Here is an 18,819-nt window from a genome sequence, read left to right on the forward strand (position 1 = left end):
TACAATTCATAAAAATCATAATGTAAACTTTCTTTGTAAAATGCATAATACTGATCATATTGATTCCAGAGTTGATGATTGTTGAAATTGAACATACATTAAACCAATCAGTATATCATTTTAGTTGATAACTCAATATACTTAACTTTTTACAAAACATCCAGTGTTTCGGTAGTGACCACAGTATTTTGTTCTCAAGGTTGTATCATATTCCCTCAACATTATTGCTTAATCGTAACTCATAATATGCATTATGTTGAAGTGTGAATGTTTGAAGCTACTGACCCAGAATCAGCACTTTAGTAACAGGCTGAAATAGAGGGGCATGAGGCTAGAATGCATGATCTGTTTGGTATTTTGAGCAAAACACTTCATAGACATGTTTTTTATATATCCGAGACCTATAATATATACCTAAACATATTATAATAAGAGAACTTTAGAGTAACACACTGATTTTCAGACTTTAAAACACATTTATTTCAAAATGGTGGGATTTACCTGCTTACCATTCCATGTTGTCACTACCGAAACGATCATGTCAATTACGTAACCACGTGTTACGGTAGTGACTGTTTCGGTAGTGACGATTCTAGCTAAAATTGAGCATAACTAAAGAATGCTAGCAAGTACATGGCTGGCATACACGTTTTTGAAGAGGTTTACACACATACTATACTTAATTGTTTTGTTAGTTTTTCTTGTTGTGGGAACGCACTTTGTGCTAATTCGGTAGAATGCCCCACTGACCAACCCATATGAACATATAGATCAATGTTTAAAGCGTGTTGTATTAAACATGAGAAATAAATAAAGTCTGTCAAAAACTAGTAGAAATGTAATCAATGAAGATACAGGGAAACTGACTTCAGACCGGCGGCTGCACACACATTTGTGTCAAGGAGGGAAGTGTTTGTCCTTTCCCTGTAAGATCTGAGACCTGTGATTGGGAAAGAATAGTAACACCTTCATAACCCGCATGAACCAGATCAAAGTCACACAATCACACAAACAAACACAATCTTCTCCATGTGTGACTCACTGAGTGGCTGAGCACTGTCAGTTCATTACTTCACAGCACACAAACATCCTAACGTTCACTTACAGGAAGGGAGATTATCCAGTAATTGTCAACATGAGTTTTAATCTCTGTGTGTGTCTGTTATTCCATGTTCGAGACTTGAACATTTTACCCTATTTACATGATGAGTTTTATTTTTGAAGAACGCAAGCATTATTTATCACATAAAGCATTTTATTTTTGAAATATGTAATTTACAATTTTACATTTAAAAAATGATCATTGTATGTCTATGTCAGTTATGAGAGAGGCTGCTGTATACGTTTTATTAATTTTTTGTGACATGCATTATTCATACTTTGACAGTTTTTGTAACATAGTTTAAGAACAATGAGCTTCTCTCTAAAACCTTTGAAAAGAGACCTGCATTTCCCACTGTTTCAGTGTTTGGAGATAGCAGCACGAGGTTGGTAAAGTAAAATGTCCCCTTTGGGACCAATGAAGAGATCTTAAATGTGTCAAGACATTCATCATCAGTGATGTGTGATCAAAGGAAGACACACCCTGGGAGCCAGTGGGACATCAGCATGACAATTATAGTGCACAGCTACTGTATGACATAATACTGGGTGATTTACCATGTGTGTGTGTGTGTGTGTTTATCTTTAGTTGAGCCATTTTAACTTAAGAAGGGAATCAAAGGAAATATTGAAACATGTCAAACATTTTGTAAACATCCAAATTAACAATATTATTAAAAGTTTTCATTTAATTTAATCTCTATGTGTAGGAAACTCTAAGTGGAATAATTACTTTGTACACCATTCTGAATAAACAACTTGGACTAGAGGAAAAGACAACCATTTGTTATATTTTTGTCACAAAGTAAAGTTAATAAATAACGTGTTTTTTAATCGTCTACATTCGTGTTCTGCTATTATATGTTATTACAGTGCCCATCAGGATAAATCAGAGTTACAGGGACATCTTGTGGTGAAGAACGTTCGGTGCATACCTTTGCTTTGAGTGTACCTGTGAAAGAAAGAGGCAAATACTTCATGGCACAGCACACACTGGATTACCAATTAGGCGTTTGGATTTGCAATATTACATTGTTTGCTCTCTCTTAAAGTAGTATATGGAGTTCTTATTTTTGCGTAGGCCTATACGTTTTAAACCATTTTAATTTAACTGTTTGTGAATTTTAAATATTTTATTAATTTCACATGATACGATATATTTCACAATTTCTTTGGTATGTGACATTAATATTATTATTATTAGTTTTACTTGAGTCATTATTATCATCATTTTATTATTATCGTTGTTATCATTTTTAGTATTGTATGTGATTACATTTTGTATTTTTAATTAGCTAATAAAGTTTCTCATATACTGTATGCTGTGGAGTATCGTGAACAATAGGCCTATTTGCCTCAGTAGTGGTGCAAAAATAAGTAGCAGAATAAAGAAAAAGTAAATTATAAATTGCCTATCTCAGTACTTAAGACGCAGCCTGCAGTCCTATAATAAACCCACTCAGTTGCTCTTCTCCTCTGTAGCTGCAATACAGCTCTCAGACTGAATGTGAACCACAGCTGTGAGCACTCTAAAACGCTCCTCGCGCACTACCGGAATCTTTGTGTCGGTGAGGACGTGGCGCGGCGGAAACCCCGGAGAGGAGCTGAATATACTGGAGACTGAAGATACAAAGGAGCACAAAGAGGGTCCTGCGCACACTCGCTGACACGACTGTTGTTCCACGTGGCCCCTGTCATTGACCAAAACACTTGCGCAGTGCAGACCGGGAGGCGCGCGAGCAGGGCGGTGCAGGGCAGAGGTTTCCAGATGTGAACCTTTAACCTGCCCGGACTAAAGCTTTACCGTTCATCAACTATGCAGAGAGGTAAGTTTTCAATGACTGAACTGAGATTTAAAGTAGCACAGCTTGTGTTTATCAGAATGATTAACATCACTAAATGAGGGTTTCCATACGCGTATGTTACTTCAGCTCTCTTAAATGTAATGTAGGCTACATTTTATTATGCGTACTCTCTTTCACTGATACTCTTTTACGCCACACATAGCTTTTATTTTTCTTTTGTATTTAATTCAGGGCTGTAACGTCAAGCAGGAAGACAATAACAGTTTATAAGAGATCTTCAGTGTGCATTATGTTACTGTTCTCCACTTCAGGCTGTGATAATGCTGCGTTGAGCTGAGAGGAGTGTGAGCCTCGCTTTGTTAGCATCACTGCTACTTCACATAGAAGCAGCAACGTTAGACGGTTTGTCACACAGGGTCATGTCAATTGGCTGGGAAGGTTTTTTATTTACTCGTTGTCCAAAATAGAGAATACTTCATAAGCTGTAAGAGATGACACATTTATTTATTCTTGTTCTTGTTCTTGTTCTTGATGTTCTTGTTGTTCTTGTTGTTCTTGTTGTTCTTGTTGTTCTTGTTGCAAGGTTACACATCCCTAGCCAAAATTTACCTTTGCATCTCCCACTGTAGACACATCGAGGACATACTCACAGACAGTGTGCTGAGCTGAAAATAGATGTGTCTTGAAAAGTCTGCAGGATTGTAACACAGTTAAACATTCATGTAATTAGTGGTTTCTGTTGGTAGGGAGTACAGTAGGTGATACATGTAGATAGAATAGTTGACACAACTAATAACACAATTGACTATGAGATTAAGAGTTTACAAGCATTTCGGCACATAGCCATTAGCATTAGCCATGGGGAAATTCCACTTTGTACAGCATCATCAAACCATCACTTCTGATGTATATTTTAGTGTTTCTTTTCCAACCATCAATTAATTCTGGTCATGTTTTTCAGTAAATCTATGACTTTTGAGCAGATACATTCCTGATAGTATCCTATGACTGTATTCTGTGCAGATGTGATGAGGTTATAACCTGGCTGTGTGTTGTAGGTGTGTTCATGGAGTCTCACCTGGGCAGGACGACCCTGTGTGTCCTGCCTCTGTTCCTGCTGCTCACTCACCTGAGCCAGGCTGCACCGGGTCAACCTGCGACACAAAGGTTACTCCATCTTCTTACTACAAAATGTTGCCTTTTCTTCACACCAAAACAGAACATGTTGTGTCTTTCAAGTACAATATATTTTCATGTCTACATTTTCAGTTTGTCACTATTTGATGGTCAAAAGACTTACATTTGCACACTATGGGGGGGGGGGGGGGGGTTGCAATATCAGAATGGACACCTTTATATATGACGCTGGTTATTTGAAGCAGACCTTTGACGTGACAAATAATGAATGTTTCTGTTTTTGATGCCAGCAAAGGGAAACAGAAAACATTTATTTGCATCTTTATTTGTTTGTCTTTCAGGGAGGAAGCAGTCGAGGCCCGCCCCCCTTCAGCAGCGCTAGCCAATCCCTTTGGCTCTGGAGAAGAGGACCGCAGGTGAGTGAAACAAGATGATGATGTTTCACACACATACGATACACTTTTTAATTATAAGTCTATTAAGTGCTTTCTTATAAAGGTAGGAATTGATGTCGTCCCTAAGTAGAAAGAAGAACGTTCCTTTAGTCAGTCACTTAAAATGCAGCTTGAAAGTAAAACTTTATCAGAGGATGATTTAATATATCTCCCGCAGCTGAAATATATTAACAATTGCTGACGTAACAATATATATTTATTGCCGGGAATACACAGATGCATGTAACGGTGTTTGGCGATTAGACCCCGTTGTGCGGGAGTATCGTTCGGGAGGGGAAAAACCGACCCGATGAATCCCCCCCCCTGGGGTCTAGACACTGGTGGTGGTGAAGGTGGGAAGGGATTGATGGAGGTCGGTCTGAAGAGGAGGGGTTCAAGCTTGACCCTGGATTTGGAAGAAAGGAAGGTGGAAGGGGTTGAGGAGGGCTGCGTTCACTCACCTGAAATGACAACTGTGAGGAAGGGGAGAGAGCAGATTTAAAGGTTTAGCAATGCACAATGATAGGCTTGTGGGAATAGAGGCAAAGTGATTTAGCTGGGGAGTGACGCCCCCGATCACTGATTGAGAGGAGAGAGAGTAGTAAACTGGGAGTATGTGAATGAATGACTAAAGACGGTCTTCCTGGTTGAACTTGGCTAAGCTCCATTAGTGTGACTACTGATCCAAATGTGTTGAACCTGCAGTCAGCTGTTGTGGACTGTAGCTGCTGTCTTGTCACTCTGTGGACTTCGGCTGCTGTGTTGTGCTAATGATGTGGCCTGCACCATAAACCGATAAGATCACATGTGCTTTACGCTGTCATTATGAAATACTTTTTGTTTATGGAGATGATGTAGGGGACAGGTCACATACGTTACAAATACACTGTCTTACCCTGTACAGTAGTCTGAACTGAGTACTGACCAATAAGGAGTCACAGGTTTGATTTAATTGAGGAGCAAAGAGAACGATAACCACTTTGTGGATTTTGTATCTCGAAGAGAACTTTGTTTGTGACGATGTGGCTGCAGCTTCTTTCTCCTTGCTAAAAATAATAATAATAATAATATGTATATGTATATGTATATTACTCTACCATCGTGTTAGCTTAAAGAGATAGTTCCATTTCCTTTTAAGTGGGTTTGTATTAGGTACTTAGGCAGTGTGTTTACGACTTATTCTACAACCAGTACCCACACATTCTACCCTCTTCGACTGGGACAGTTGCTGCATATGTGTTGTTTAAAATGTTTCTACTGTGAGCATAATTTTTACGAAACATGGTATTGCCGCTCTTCTTTTCCATATAAACAAACAAAGTCTGAAAGACTCAATAGGAACACGTTAAAACATTATAACAACAACAACAGAAATAACAATAATATTGTGATCTCACCTGCAAAGAGTTAGGGTTGAACCAATCTGTCCCCTGAGTGTTAAAGTTTGTCTCTTAATAATTGACTGATTGACACTCTTTGCACAGATTGCTGCAAAGTTACATTCAATCCAGTCTGAAGGACAGCCAAGGAGGACCTGAAATCAGCACCTGGGAGCAAGGTAGAAAATCCCACATTGTGTGTAACGCTCATCATCATTACCACATATAAATACGTTTTTATAATAAAACTGAAAATCTATCGGGTAGAGCTGCAATATTAAATCGACTGAAGATAACTGACATCTGTTTTAAAATCAATTAGTTGTTTAAGTTGTTTTTCATGCAAAAATCTCAGAACATACTTTTGAAAATATGGAGATTTCCTATTTCTTCTCTTTTATGATATTAAATTGAATATCTTTGGGGTTCGGAGTGACTTGAGTGACACAAGACTTTAAAGAAATGATTATTAGATTAATCTAAAAAAGATGATACGATGAGCAGAGATTACAAAGTGTCCAAAACCACCATATAAAGGTTATTGAAGTTGTGTTTGTGTATATACAGTTTGAGTGTTATAACGGCAGAGGATATCACATGTGTGTTTGGTCATAACAGTCAGTTCTCTCCTGCTTTGTCTCATCTCAGAGGTTTTCTTCCTGTTTGGTCTTTATGACTTCGACCGCAGTGAGCTCCTGGATGGCTTGGAGATGATGAAACTACTCTCAGACTACAACTCCCATCATACACCTGGAGCAAAGACCAATGTGCTGGTGAGGAGGAGAGCCTGTCTACTTGTACATAAACCACTTTCATACTCTTTAGCCGGTTTATCTGACCTGTGTGTGTGTGTGTGTGTGTGTGTGTGTGTGTGTGTGTGTGTGTGTGTGTGTGTGTGTGTGTGCATGTGTGCGTGCGTGCGTGCGTGCGTGCGTGCGTGCGTGTGTGTGTGAGTACAGGTGGTGTCTATGGTAGACTTTTTACTCCAGACTCACGATCTAAACCAGGACGGCCTGTTGGCCCCGTCGGAGCTGCTGTCTCCTTCATTACCTCACACACAGGTACTGCACAGTCACACACTTGTTTTTCGTGCAACGTCATGATCATTGCCTCCAAGACACTGACAAGGCAAGAGAGCAAGTACTTAAGTGGACAAAATTCAATAAACTTAATTGTAACTAAGGGAGTAAAATGAAAATATATTTTCATGATTTAAGGTTATGTTTTTTCAGTTTTTCCAGAAATTAACAAATAAATTACAGCTGCCTTGATCAGTGGAGTAGTCGATTATTTAATCCATAGACAAACAATTTCTAACTAATTTTATAATGTTAGTTATTTTTCATGCAAATAAAGCAAAAAATGCTTTTTTCAGCTTTTTGAATATTGTCTCAGGTTTTTATTATAATTAACTCATAGACTTTAAAGATCACACGCTTGTTTGATACATGTTTTGAAACATTCACAGTATAATTAAACTCACATTTCCACCACAGGAATCCAGCAACAACAAAGCAGCCGAGGAGAAGCTGTCAGACCACGGGACTGACGAGGAGGCAGGAGGAGCAGAAGAGAGGGAGGAGGCTCAGCAGGAGGTGCAGCTTCAAGATGAAGACAAACCTCAACAGGAAGTAAAGACAGAAGAAGAGGAGCTCATAAATCAAGTGGAAAAACAGCAAGGACAACAAATCCCAGAAGCCCCTGCTGCAGAACATGGGCAGGACCACAAAGTCCCTGTTCATCAGGGACAACCAGAGATGTGAACACACAAACTGTGGGCCCCAAGATTTCTGTTGAAAAAATACCAAAATTCCGCTGAGAGGACTTCTGAGTCTGTGTCCCTACAAATGATCTTTACCTCGATTACAATCCTCGATTACACTTTCTAATTCAATTGAGGATTTACACGTAGATGGCTGATTAATGAGGAGATCAGAATCTGACATCTCTTCAACGAGGAATGTATTGAAAAGTTCCCTCTCACTGCATTTGTTTTCTACGGCGAGTAACAATGACTTAAAAAAAGCTGGAAAAGGGAGAAAATGACTACATTTAAAAAAAAAAAAAGCAGTATTATTTATATTAGTAAAACAGAAGCCATCCCTATTAGGCAAAGTACTTATACATATTATTTTATTCTACATGCAAGTGAAACAGTTGGTCATCTTTTTAAAAATAATTTGGAAAGCACAAGATGTGAATTTTGTTTTATTCACTTGTATTTATGAAGCATTTTCTATCATACCTGAAAGAAGGAGCATGTTTTAATGTTAATGTGTTTGTCCTTAGAGGAACAGTTTGTTCATGTTCACACTGATTGGCCTTATGACTGAGCCACCAGGACTGTTATTTAGTTACACTGCTCTCTTTTACTACCGTTTGGCAATATGCTAAGACTGATGTGCCATGAAATTAAATCCGCTCTTCCTTGGGAATTTCGCAATGATTAGTTTATTTACTGAATAAAATTAGGCTATTTTGATGGAGAAAAGCACCATATTATGCAGTATCACTCAAGTCTCCATTTTCTTTTTATGCACTTAATCTAGTAAGCGTTTACTTTTGATGATTTAATGTGCCGGAAGGAGTTGGAAACCATCAAATCAGTAAAGGTTGGGAAGTTAGAAAGTCCCCATTAAAATGACATTAGTTATTAGCTGCAATGCAAAGTCTATCTGAAAATTTGACATGTTTTCAGTATGAAAGGGTTTCCAACTTGTTCAAATGTTCTCTTTTTGACCATTTATGAATTCATACAGATTAAAAAATAAAGCAAACATTTCATTTATCGTCTGCTTTTTAAATTCTGTCTCCAGTTACTAAGATGTGTTGAACTTGTAAGAACAAGATAAGGTCTTTTTATAGGAAAATTAACGGACACATTTAGTTTTTGTTGTAAAATGGTATATAGCCTACCAAATGACATTTCAATTTATGAGGGAAATCGCACATCTGGCTCGTTTTTCTGCAGCCAGGTGAATCAAACAAGTCCTAACACATCTCTGTGAGCTCAGCTCCACAATCCTCAGTCTTTACGTGTAACCTTAGGGAAATAGTGAGATCGAACGTTTTCCAGGGAGATTGGCACCATCATATATTCTTTAAGTCTGATTCCACAATCGGGAAGTTGTTTAAAACCAAAACACTGACCTGTCACTTGAACAAGTCTTGAAATTGCTTTTATATTTGATATGAGGCTGTATTTCACAGTTGAGTTGTGTGTTCAAATCTGCAAAGACGACCACGGTACACTTATTAATCATTCATCTGTTTTTCCAAATCAAACATCAGACTTCTTTAAATAATGTATGCCACTTCTTTTAAAGCTTGTGCTCTTATGTGCCTGAAGCTGCTAAGTGAGTTCTTAAGTATATACTCTGCAGTAAAGGCAGTTTAGACATTATGTTTTTCACATCTGTAAGAATCATTTTAAATAGTCAAGGAGACCTTCAAATACTGTCAAAGGACATCTAATTAAAACAGTGGTGTTTTTCCAAACCCTTCTCAAGCTGCAGATTCCTTATTAGCTGATTACATCTCGGCCCAGTGGTGGTATGATAAGGAGGAGGTCATGTATTCATTCAACAAGATGTTCAGATAGCATGTGCAGCCAATGGACAACATGAAACATGAAATGTGCTTAATGTTGGAGTGTTAAGAGAGACGAAGAAGCCATGACGATCCCACTTACTGTAAATCCTATTCCTCGAGTTTAAAAATAAATAGATTACAAATCAAGTGATAGCTTGTCCACAGTATTATTTTAAACTGCAGTTTGAGCCAAGACGGACGTGAAACATGAGCCCAGGTATGAAAGAATAACAAAGCAACGAGTGCTTTATCAGCGTTTTATCTTAAGTGGTTCTGCATTGAATAGTTAACATGCATTAAAACTTTACACACAGCTTTGGATGACAGGACGTATCTAAAGCTAAGATATGATATGTTAGCAAACACAAGCAGTTTATCTGAACATGAATGCATGCTGAAGTTCTGCTTTAAAGAAATTCATTTCACAGTAAAAACATGACCCATTACTCATCTTCAAATCAATCAAGACAAAGGAAATGAAACATAAGACAAAGGAAATGAAACATAAGACAAAGGAAATGAAACATAAGACAAAGGAAATGAAACATAAGCATGCCGCTATAGAAACACTCTGTATTACACATTCCCTTATCACTAAACACCAAAAGTCAAACAGAATAAGGCTCATTTACTGTTTAGCATAAATAAAACAGCCTTCACGAGTACAGTGCTGACATACAGAGGAAAAACGTTGACTGGTTTCTTTAGCTCCTAATCGTTGCACTGTAACATGAATATGCGTGTTCCTTAGTGAAAAGGGGAGCATGTTAGAAAGAAAATATTCCACTTGTGAAGATACTTATTGAAGCTTGGTCTGTGGAGGAATGTTTTATATGGATACAGTGTGAACAGTTATTCCCATTTCAGTCAGATATGGTTTCAAAGGAAAGGGATTTCTACTCTGTGTACGTTTCAGGCCAATTAGAGACAGGGGCCACTTCTATTTAGACCAATGGGGATAAAGGGGATTAATGGTGAGTTACACTATAGCTTGAGATCGACTTTACGATAAAAAACAACAACCACTAGAGAGGAGACTGTGTCACTGTATGCAGCATTATAATATGAGAACATGAGAAGTGTCTACCAGTGATGCCTCTTTAGCAGCAATGTTATCAGGGATAGTCCACACTGGTTATTTGGTCCTTAAAAACATAAATAAACACAAGAAGATAAATGAAAGATAGAAAAGTTTGTCAAAGTGGAGAAAGATAAATAGCATGGAGGTAGAAAGGAGGTCTTTGACATCATATCCAGCTACCAAAAGTAGTCTAGTTTTTGCATTAGTACTGCAACATAAGAATCACAATCAACAACAAATCAAAACACACCCACACGAGTATTCACATTTTCACATATATTAGGAAGAACAGGAGGTGATCACCTCTCTAGCTTTCTTATTTCAAATCCTAAGATAGGAGAGGGAGGAGGCTCTCATTAAAAGGGTTGGGATGTGACCTTTAAAGGGGACATATTAAGCCGAGTTTCACACTTGGACTTTACGTTTCCAATAGAGCATCTTTACATGCGTTATGGTATACATTAGGGCAGGTTTATTCTAATGAGCCTGTTTCAGTGTAAGGAGTGGAGCCACATATAAAGGGCTTGTTGAGTCTTTGTGTTCTGATGTAGGAAGGACACAAAAACTCTCAAAACTCAAGATACCCAAATGCACTGATAGTGTGTTTTTCACGACATTCCCCTTTAGAAAAGGAAGTTCACTTTTCAGCCTTATTTTGAAACTGCGTATGCTGCAAGGCAGGGGCGGTCACATCTGAAAAAAGTGCCTCCAAGAAACAGGAGATTTACCCAACTCTGGATAAGTCTGTTGCATAGTGAAGTCACATGTTTCAATAACAAAAGAAAAAGAGCTAAGTTTAAGTTTGTAGCTTTCTCAGCTCCAATCCTAAACAAAACTTGTTTTTTATGGACTGAACCAAAACCTCATCACTCCTTATCTCATCCAGACTGAAGTTCTAGTCTTGTAAGGCCTTTGGGAAGTAGAGTAGGACAGGAGTCAGATGATGGGCAGCGATGACGTTGGATGTGCTGCATTATAAAAAGGACAAAGCAGGGCAGTGTGTCTTTTAAAGTTTTAGTTGTAACAAATAATCTGGAAAAGCCAAAGGGCTTTGCACTCAGGCAAAGACAGTGTACAAATATTAATATATGTACCCAACGTTAATAAAAGAAACACGAAACTAGCGATAGTGCCCTCCAACCTAATGTAAACTCACACACACCTAACTGAGAATTAACTGCAGATAGTCTGGTTTGGATCAGTCAATTTACTAAACTGTAATGTTTGACTTCACCTGTTTTTATCTGCATCCCCCTAACAACCAGGCTCATACATTTGAAATCAGCTGATCATACCTGAGTAATAACCACTGAACCCATCATGTGACTTCTTTAACTGATATTCACTTTTTCTATTGGTCCACCAGGAGCTGCCAGGGCGACAGCATTAGCCTGAAACATTTTACAATCAGTACCCATATTCGCTGGGTACTCTGTATCACACCTAGATCAAGTGTCCAGGCTCACAGAGCACTACACACAGATAAAGCACACGGTGTCCTTCTCTAGATCTGCAGCACCAGGCCGGCGGCTGAGATGTTGTCTCCTCCTCCTGCAGTTTGGTAAACCTCGGTGCACACGAGCACCGGCGCCACGCAGATCTCGTAGTCGTCCTCGTCCCAGCAGCTGACGGGCCGGCTCTCCTGCAGAGGGATCCGCACGCTGCCCTCCCGCTGGCTCACAGAGAACGAGTCGTCCATGATGAGCCGGGCCTTGCTGGGGTCGATGTCATCGGAGCCGCAGACGTGGCGGTTAGCCGTGAGAGACGCCTTGGCGGTGGCCGACATGGTGTTCTTCCACTTGGAGCCGTGGGTCACGATCATGGCCTGAAAGGCGAGCGTGTGGACGTGGAGCCGAGTCAGCGGCTTCGCTTTGGCGCTGCTCGTGTCGCTGTATTCTTTTGAGCGGAGGTTCACGAGGCGGTACACCTCCCTCATCTGGTCGAGGACGGTGGCTACACGAGGGTTAGGGTCTGACAACACCGTGATGTTGGAGCCTTTCAGCAGGCTGAGCAGGTTGGGGAGCTCCTGTTCATTCATGCCTAAAGAGTCGGCCTGGGAACACAGAGTGACGAGTTAGATACTGGTCAGCCTTTAACTGAGCTGGCATCTTCCTATGCTGCCTTCAACTTCTCTTTACTAAATGTGTTTTTAATACAGCAAGAAAATAGGAAGCTAAAATAATCATACAAAACAGATTAAAGAAAAGAAGAGATAGAAATGCAGGGGGGCACATTTTGTTTAGAAATGTATTCAATACATTTGAATAAGCAAATCCAGTCTCGAACTACCTGGAAATATTTGTCAAAACACCTTTTACCTTTTTATTATTTCCCTTATTTCCTTTTTCGACCCTGTGTTTGTGTAATTGTTCGAGTAGCCTTCAATGTTAAGTAATGTGTTGATTTGAAAAGTTTAACCAGCAGTTATACATACATGGGGAATGACGTAGTGAAAAAGTTCCTCCATTATACCCTCCTCTACAAAACTGGCCATCTCAAAATGGACTCCGATCGTAGGAGAGGAGGAGGAGAGGAGGTCGGCGAGGCGGGAGAGGAGAGCCTCGCGCTCACCTGGAATCGAGAGATAAAAGAAGGGAAAGGGAAGAAAGTTTAATAAAAATGAACGACTATTTCTCTTGTATCACAGACAAAACAAAACGAAACATTCTTAAATTAAGTAAAACATAAGTCATAAAGCAAAGTAAGGATAGTAATTAATGGATTTGATGAACTTAGAAGCAACATTGTGAGATTCTATTCTTTCTTAAATCATCATCCCTGTATTTCCTTTTTTTTTTTTAGACTGTATTTTTCACTTTTTTAGCTGGAGATTGTGTTCAAGTAACTCATGTCAAGACATTTACAATGATGCGGGTTTGAAAACTGACCACAATCAAATTATTCTGAAAATCTAAATTCTATATCATCACATCCCTATTCACCAAATTCCTGTTACCTGACTGGAAGGGGAAGTTATCCATCATTTGCAGCCCACCCACCACCAGCAGATCTGGGTCAAAGCCTTTGAGTTTCTCTGCAAAAGCAGCCATGGAGTCCAAGTAGGGGTTATGGTCATCGCTGTGGACGATATATCTACAGAGGGAAAACAGTGAGCTTCAAATACTGCAGAGGGTTACATTAATATACACACACACACACACACACACACACACACACACACACACACACACACACACACACACACACACACACACACACACACACACACACACACACACACACACACACACACACACACACACACACACACACACACACACACACACACACACACACACACACACACACACACACACACACACACACACACACACACACACACACACACACACACACACACACACCTGTGCATGATTGAAAATGTGCCTCTGGTTTAAATACTGTCACATATACAGTTCCCTGCAGCTTCTCAAAGTGTGTACCGAACGCTCCACTAACACATACCTGTTGGCTCTACGCGACGTGTATTGACCCCAGCTAGCACCAGACGGATACTCCAGGATCAGATGAATGTCTGGCTCCTCAACTATGTTCCCTGCCACTGGAAACACAGAGGGATTCAGGACAGGAAGTGAAGGAGAACGGGTCGGTTTAGTACACGGAAGGCACAGAAGTGTACTGTATACGTGTATGTGTTTGTACCTGTAATGTGTTCAGACAGGACATCAGTGAATTCGGGGCTGAAACTCCCTCCTAGCAATAAATCACATCCCTCGGCTGCCATGCGGCCAGCCATCACCGGGGCATTGCCGCCTATTGCCCATCTGTTGCCGGGTAGGTCACGAGACGCTTCCACCAGCTCGCTGAAGAAGGTGTCATTTAGCACAAAACGCCTGCAAGACAGAAAGAAGTTAAACAATGTTGAAACTTGAAAGAACCAACACAATTTCCTCTCAAAACTTCATCTTTTTCTCATCGTGTCGTAGTTATTTTATTCATTTGTAAAGCATTGTGAATTCAAGTTTCAAGGCTTTTATTGTCATGTGTGCATAGCTACGGTGTAGATATGACAATGATGAGGTCACAGGCTTTTGAAATATGACGTTTAAATAAATGTGGCTTGGTCCAAGAAATGAAACCTGGGAAACCTGTTTGCCAGGTCTGTTGCAGAAAAACCTGAATCTCAAAATCTGTGAACAAGTTAAGTTGTTGGAAAACCAATGTATACTCAGAAAAATAAAACAGACAACTTAAAATCCTCTTCAATACTTGACTGTGTTTAGTACAGGAAGTGGCTCCCCTTGTTGCTATGAGACACCTGACACTACGTAAGCAATGTGCCACCCTTGTAATAATAGCTGAAATATTTCTGCCGAGTCATTCTGAGTGAAGCCATCACATGGAAAACAAAAAAAGCATGAGTCGTGTTCATGGAGCCTCATGGTACACAAACAACCATAATCTGGTTCAACCTGTAGATATTTCTAACTTGTTTATTCATGCTTATCTGTACTCCTAAAAATATTTCTCTTTCTGAAGACATACAACGCATTTGAAAATGTGAAATAATCTGCAGTACTCGTGGCAATGACGGAGAGAAGAGAAATAGAAGTAAAAGCTTGGAACAGAAAATAAAACTATCACACATGTGGTTTGGCCCTCTCGACATTTGGCAGAGAGACCCAATAATTTCTTCCTTGCACAGATCAAGTTTCTTTTTTGGCGGAAGTGCCTCCAAATTATAGTCTTTACAATCCCTAAATCCACAAGAAGACACACACACACACACACACACACACACACACACACACACACACACACACACACACACACACACACACACACACACACACACACACACACACACACACACACACACACACACACACACACACACACACACACACACACACACACACACACACACACACACACACACACACACACACACACACACACACACACACACACACACACACACACACACACACACACACACACACACACACACACACACACACACACACACACACACACACACACACACACTTGTAAGCATGCTGGACTTTGAATCAGGGGGGTCATAGGTTCAAACCCCACTGCAGTCAGCATGTCCTTGTGTCCCTGGGCATGACACTTCACCCCAAATTGCTCCTGTGGGGATTGCCCACAGTACCGAGTATGTATGTATGTATGTATGTATGTATGTATGTATGTATGTATGTATGTATGTATGTATGTATGTATGTATGTATGTATGTATGTCGCTTTGGATAAAAGCGTCTAACAAATGACATGTAAACATTTTACGTAATATAGTATGTGCAAATAAACCCTCTCCCATTCATGGTGAAATCGCATAGTGTTTGTGAAAGATCATGTGAGCTAGGCAGCCTGAGGCGTCTGAGGCACGGCAGCCTGAGGTATGCATTGCAACAAAGAAACTGTTTTCTTTTAAATCTACTCTTGACTTGTCTTACTCCTGACAAAGCTTCCATCTACTTCATGTTCCCCATCCCTCTTATTCAATTAGAATGTATTAATTAGTCAAGTTTTAGCAAAAGTGCATGCGTTTGGAAAACAGTGAGCTTAAATACAACTTGAAAAATGAGCCTTGGAGTGTGAGAGTTTGCTAACGGATGTTTTATGTATATTTGCTGTTGTCACAAACAGACTTAAATTCATCAAGAATGATGGAAATGTCGTACTCACTCTGCGGCAGCTCCCGGTGCAAAGAAGTAGGCGAAGCTCTGAGCCAGCTGCAATTCATTTTCTATGAGGTCGTGGTGCAGGGGCTGGTCTGTGTGAGCGAGGCCGATCTTATTCAGCAACGAAACCCCGTCCACTATCAGGTCCACACAGCCTCCAAACCCTGTGGGGGGGGGAGGAGAGGGGGAGGAAAAGAAAGTCAAAGAGATAAATGTTTGATCAAAACATTTACCCAGAATCTAGGGTCAAAATGAAGAAGATAAAGAGTTGACCTACACTGTCTTTACAACATCAAATCTTCAAGGATAATTTCTTTGACTTATCGGTAAAGGAAATTGAAAAAAATAATAAAGAAAAACTATTTTGATAAATGATTAATAGTTATAATTCATGCAAAAATGGCACAAAATATTGTTTTCCGACTCTTAACAAAAAGTATGTTTCTTTCTTTGCTCGTTTATATCATATTAAACGTCTAAGTGGAATAAATAGCTTTAATTAATACCTTTGGGTTTTGGACTGATACAACAAGACAGTTAAAGAAACCTCCATGGACTTAGAGGGATGGACATGTTTCGCTAGTCTCTGACGTGCCATTGACAAAACCATTCATCTCCAGAAGATCATTCACAGATTTTATTCAGATGCTGGTTTCTACAGTGAGAACTAAACTGGGTAAACAGCTTTTAAATAAGCTGCCCCCACAGCTTGGAAAAATGTTATTTAACATTTGAATAGGTTTTAAATATTGAAATTAGTCTGACATTAGCTTAACTTCCTGCTGCTTTGTTTGCTTTGCTTTGCTTTTCAATGCACTTACCTAACCATCTGCTTTTCTCTTTAGATAACTTGCTTTCCATAATATAAATAAGAAAGGTCTTCTTGTTTGTGTGCATATTATTAGGTCATAAGATCAGCACAAATTACATATTTACTGTTATTTTTGTTTGAAAGTCAACAGGCCAGTATTTGTGAGGCACCTAATATAAGAAACATTATAATGAGATGAAACTTGTTATGCCTTATATATTCAATCTGAATAATAACAATGTAAGCGATGACTGCGTGGCTAAGCATGTTGAACTGGGTAAAGGTTGGACTGATATGGGGATCACTTCTGTTGTGTGGTCGTAACAAGGCTCAAAGGACAAGATTTTAGGATTAGATCGGGATAGTGAAAGACGGGCCAGCATGCAAATAATGTTGTTTGCTGTAAACTATCTTAAGCAGCTTGTCAGGTGAAGAATTCCAGCAATGTTCCTGGTGGTGGATGGAGGATCTCTGAACTGATGTTTAAAAGTGCTAATCATTAATGGTTGACCCTCTGTAACCTCCCTATTTGTCCAAACTACACTCAATATACAACATTAGCTAAGATCTAATTGATTTTCCCTCAGTCATTCATTTGCTGACAAACCTCCAGATATTAACAGAAAAAAGGAAATGTGTAGCTAGGTTAACTTCATAGTGTAAACATGTTCCCAGGGTCCTATGCCCCCCAGCTCAATATCCTTTACACATTTAGGAGACCTCTCAAATTGTTTTATGTTTTCAGAATGGTTTTAAATTGCCTTGGTCAAATATCCAAGCAAGTTTGGGTTAATGTGTGAAAATCACCCAAACCATAGCTCTTTAGAGCCCACTGATCTTGTACTTCTTAATAACAAATGTGTTGCCTCTAGACGTTGACATCTCCACAGTGGCTTAAGTGGTTCAAAGTGCATTGGAAACTTCAATTTCCCTTTCAACCATTCCCATAATTTAAAATATTTTACGTAATAAGGACCCTGGAAACCTAGGAATGACCCCTTTAGCTATTGTTTACCCTTGTGTCAGTCAGTGGTCTAAAGTAACTAGGTACATTTACTCAAGTAGTGTACTTAAGAACAATTTTGATAGCAGGACATTTATTTATAATATAGTATTCCTACACTCTGGTATTTGTACTTTTACTTAAGTACAACATCTACTTACTTCTTCCACCTCTGGTATACATGGTTAGAATGATGTGTTTTGTTCTGCTGTGTTACAGAGCAATTTATGTTTCGTTATTTAATCTGGAGCATAACCAGTCAATACGAGCTCTTGTACATGCTATTAATTACATCAATGATTATTAGCTCAAAGACTCCGTATTTAGACTCTAATTGATGTGAGGCTAGGCAGCGTTAGCTAACAGCACCTGCACTTACCCACTGCAACTTTAGGTCGTGCCACGTTGTTCACCCCGACTTTTCCTTCAGCCCGGAGCAGAGAGGACAGGACGGTGTCCAGGCGGTCACCCAGTACTTCATTCTGGGGTGACCGGAACCAGAAGGACAAAAGAACCACAAACAGGGACACAACAGGCCCATATTTCATCCACGAAGACCTTCCTTCTCTCTCCATCGCTCGCTGTTTTACTGGATCCGGTTGCTCAAACCGCCGGTTAAATAACAAGCCGTGCGTTGAGTTCGTTTGTTTTACTCGCCGGAGTGTCCCAGGTGGGACCTAACTGGGCGGAGACTGAGCAGAATCCTTCATTTCTGTTATTGATTTAAAACGTCGCCACTTGAACTGTGATTCAGTATCTGTAAAAAACTATGATATTTTTGTAAAGAAAGCTTATTTTTTGTGTTTTG

At 39.6% G+C, this 18,819-nt stretch overlaps 2 protein-coding genes across 2 annotated transcripts; one reads left to right on the forward strand and one right to left on the reverse strand.

The window, feature by feature from the left end:
- Positions 1-2,605: 2,605 nt before the first annotated feature.
- Positions 2,606-8,645, forward strand: cgref1 (cell growth regulator with EF-hand domain 1). The gene is made up of 7 exons (XM_079663754.1): positions 2,606-2,927; positions 3,965-4,073; positions 4,385-4,459; positions 5,962-6,035; positions 6,505-6,629; positions 6,816-6,917; positions 7,353-8,645. Exons 1-7 carry the CDS (start codon positions 2,918-2,920, stop codon positions 7,617-7,619), a joined length of 762 nt encoding a protein of 253 aa, XP_079519880.1. The 5' UTR covers positions 2,606-2,917; the 3' UTR covers positions 7,620-8,645.
- Positions 8,646-9,665: 1,020 nt separating this feature from the next.
- adpgk2 (ADP-dependent glucokinase 2) lies at positions 9,666-18,614 on the reverse strand. Its single transcript, XM_079663753.1, has 7 exons — positions 18,391-18,614; positions 16,202-16,361; positions 14,192-14,382; positions 13,994-14,090; positions 13,485-13,621; positions 12,963-13,099; positions 9,666-12,581 (listed from the first exon to the last, which is right to left on the reverse strand). Exons 1-7 carry the CDS (start codon positions 18,584-18,586, stop codon positions 12,033-12,035), a joined length of 1,467 nt encoding a protein of 488 aa, XP_079519879.1. The 5' UTR covers positions 18,587-18,614; the 3' UTR covers positions 9,666-12,032.
- Between the last annotated feature and the right edge of the window lie 205 nt (positions 18,615-18,819).

Source organism: Notothenia rossii, assembly GCF_949606895.1.
Source record: "Notothenia rossii genome assembly, chromosome: 2".
NCBI classification, from domain to species: Eukaryota; Metazoa; Chordata; class Actinopteri; order Perciformes; family Nototheniidae; genus Notothenia; species Notothenia rossii.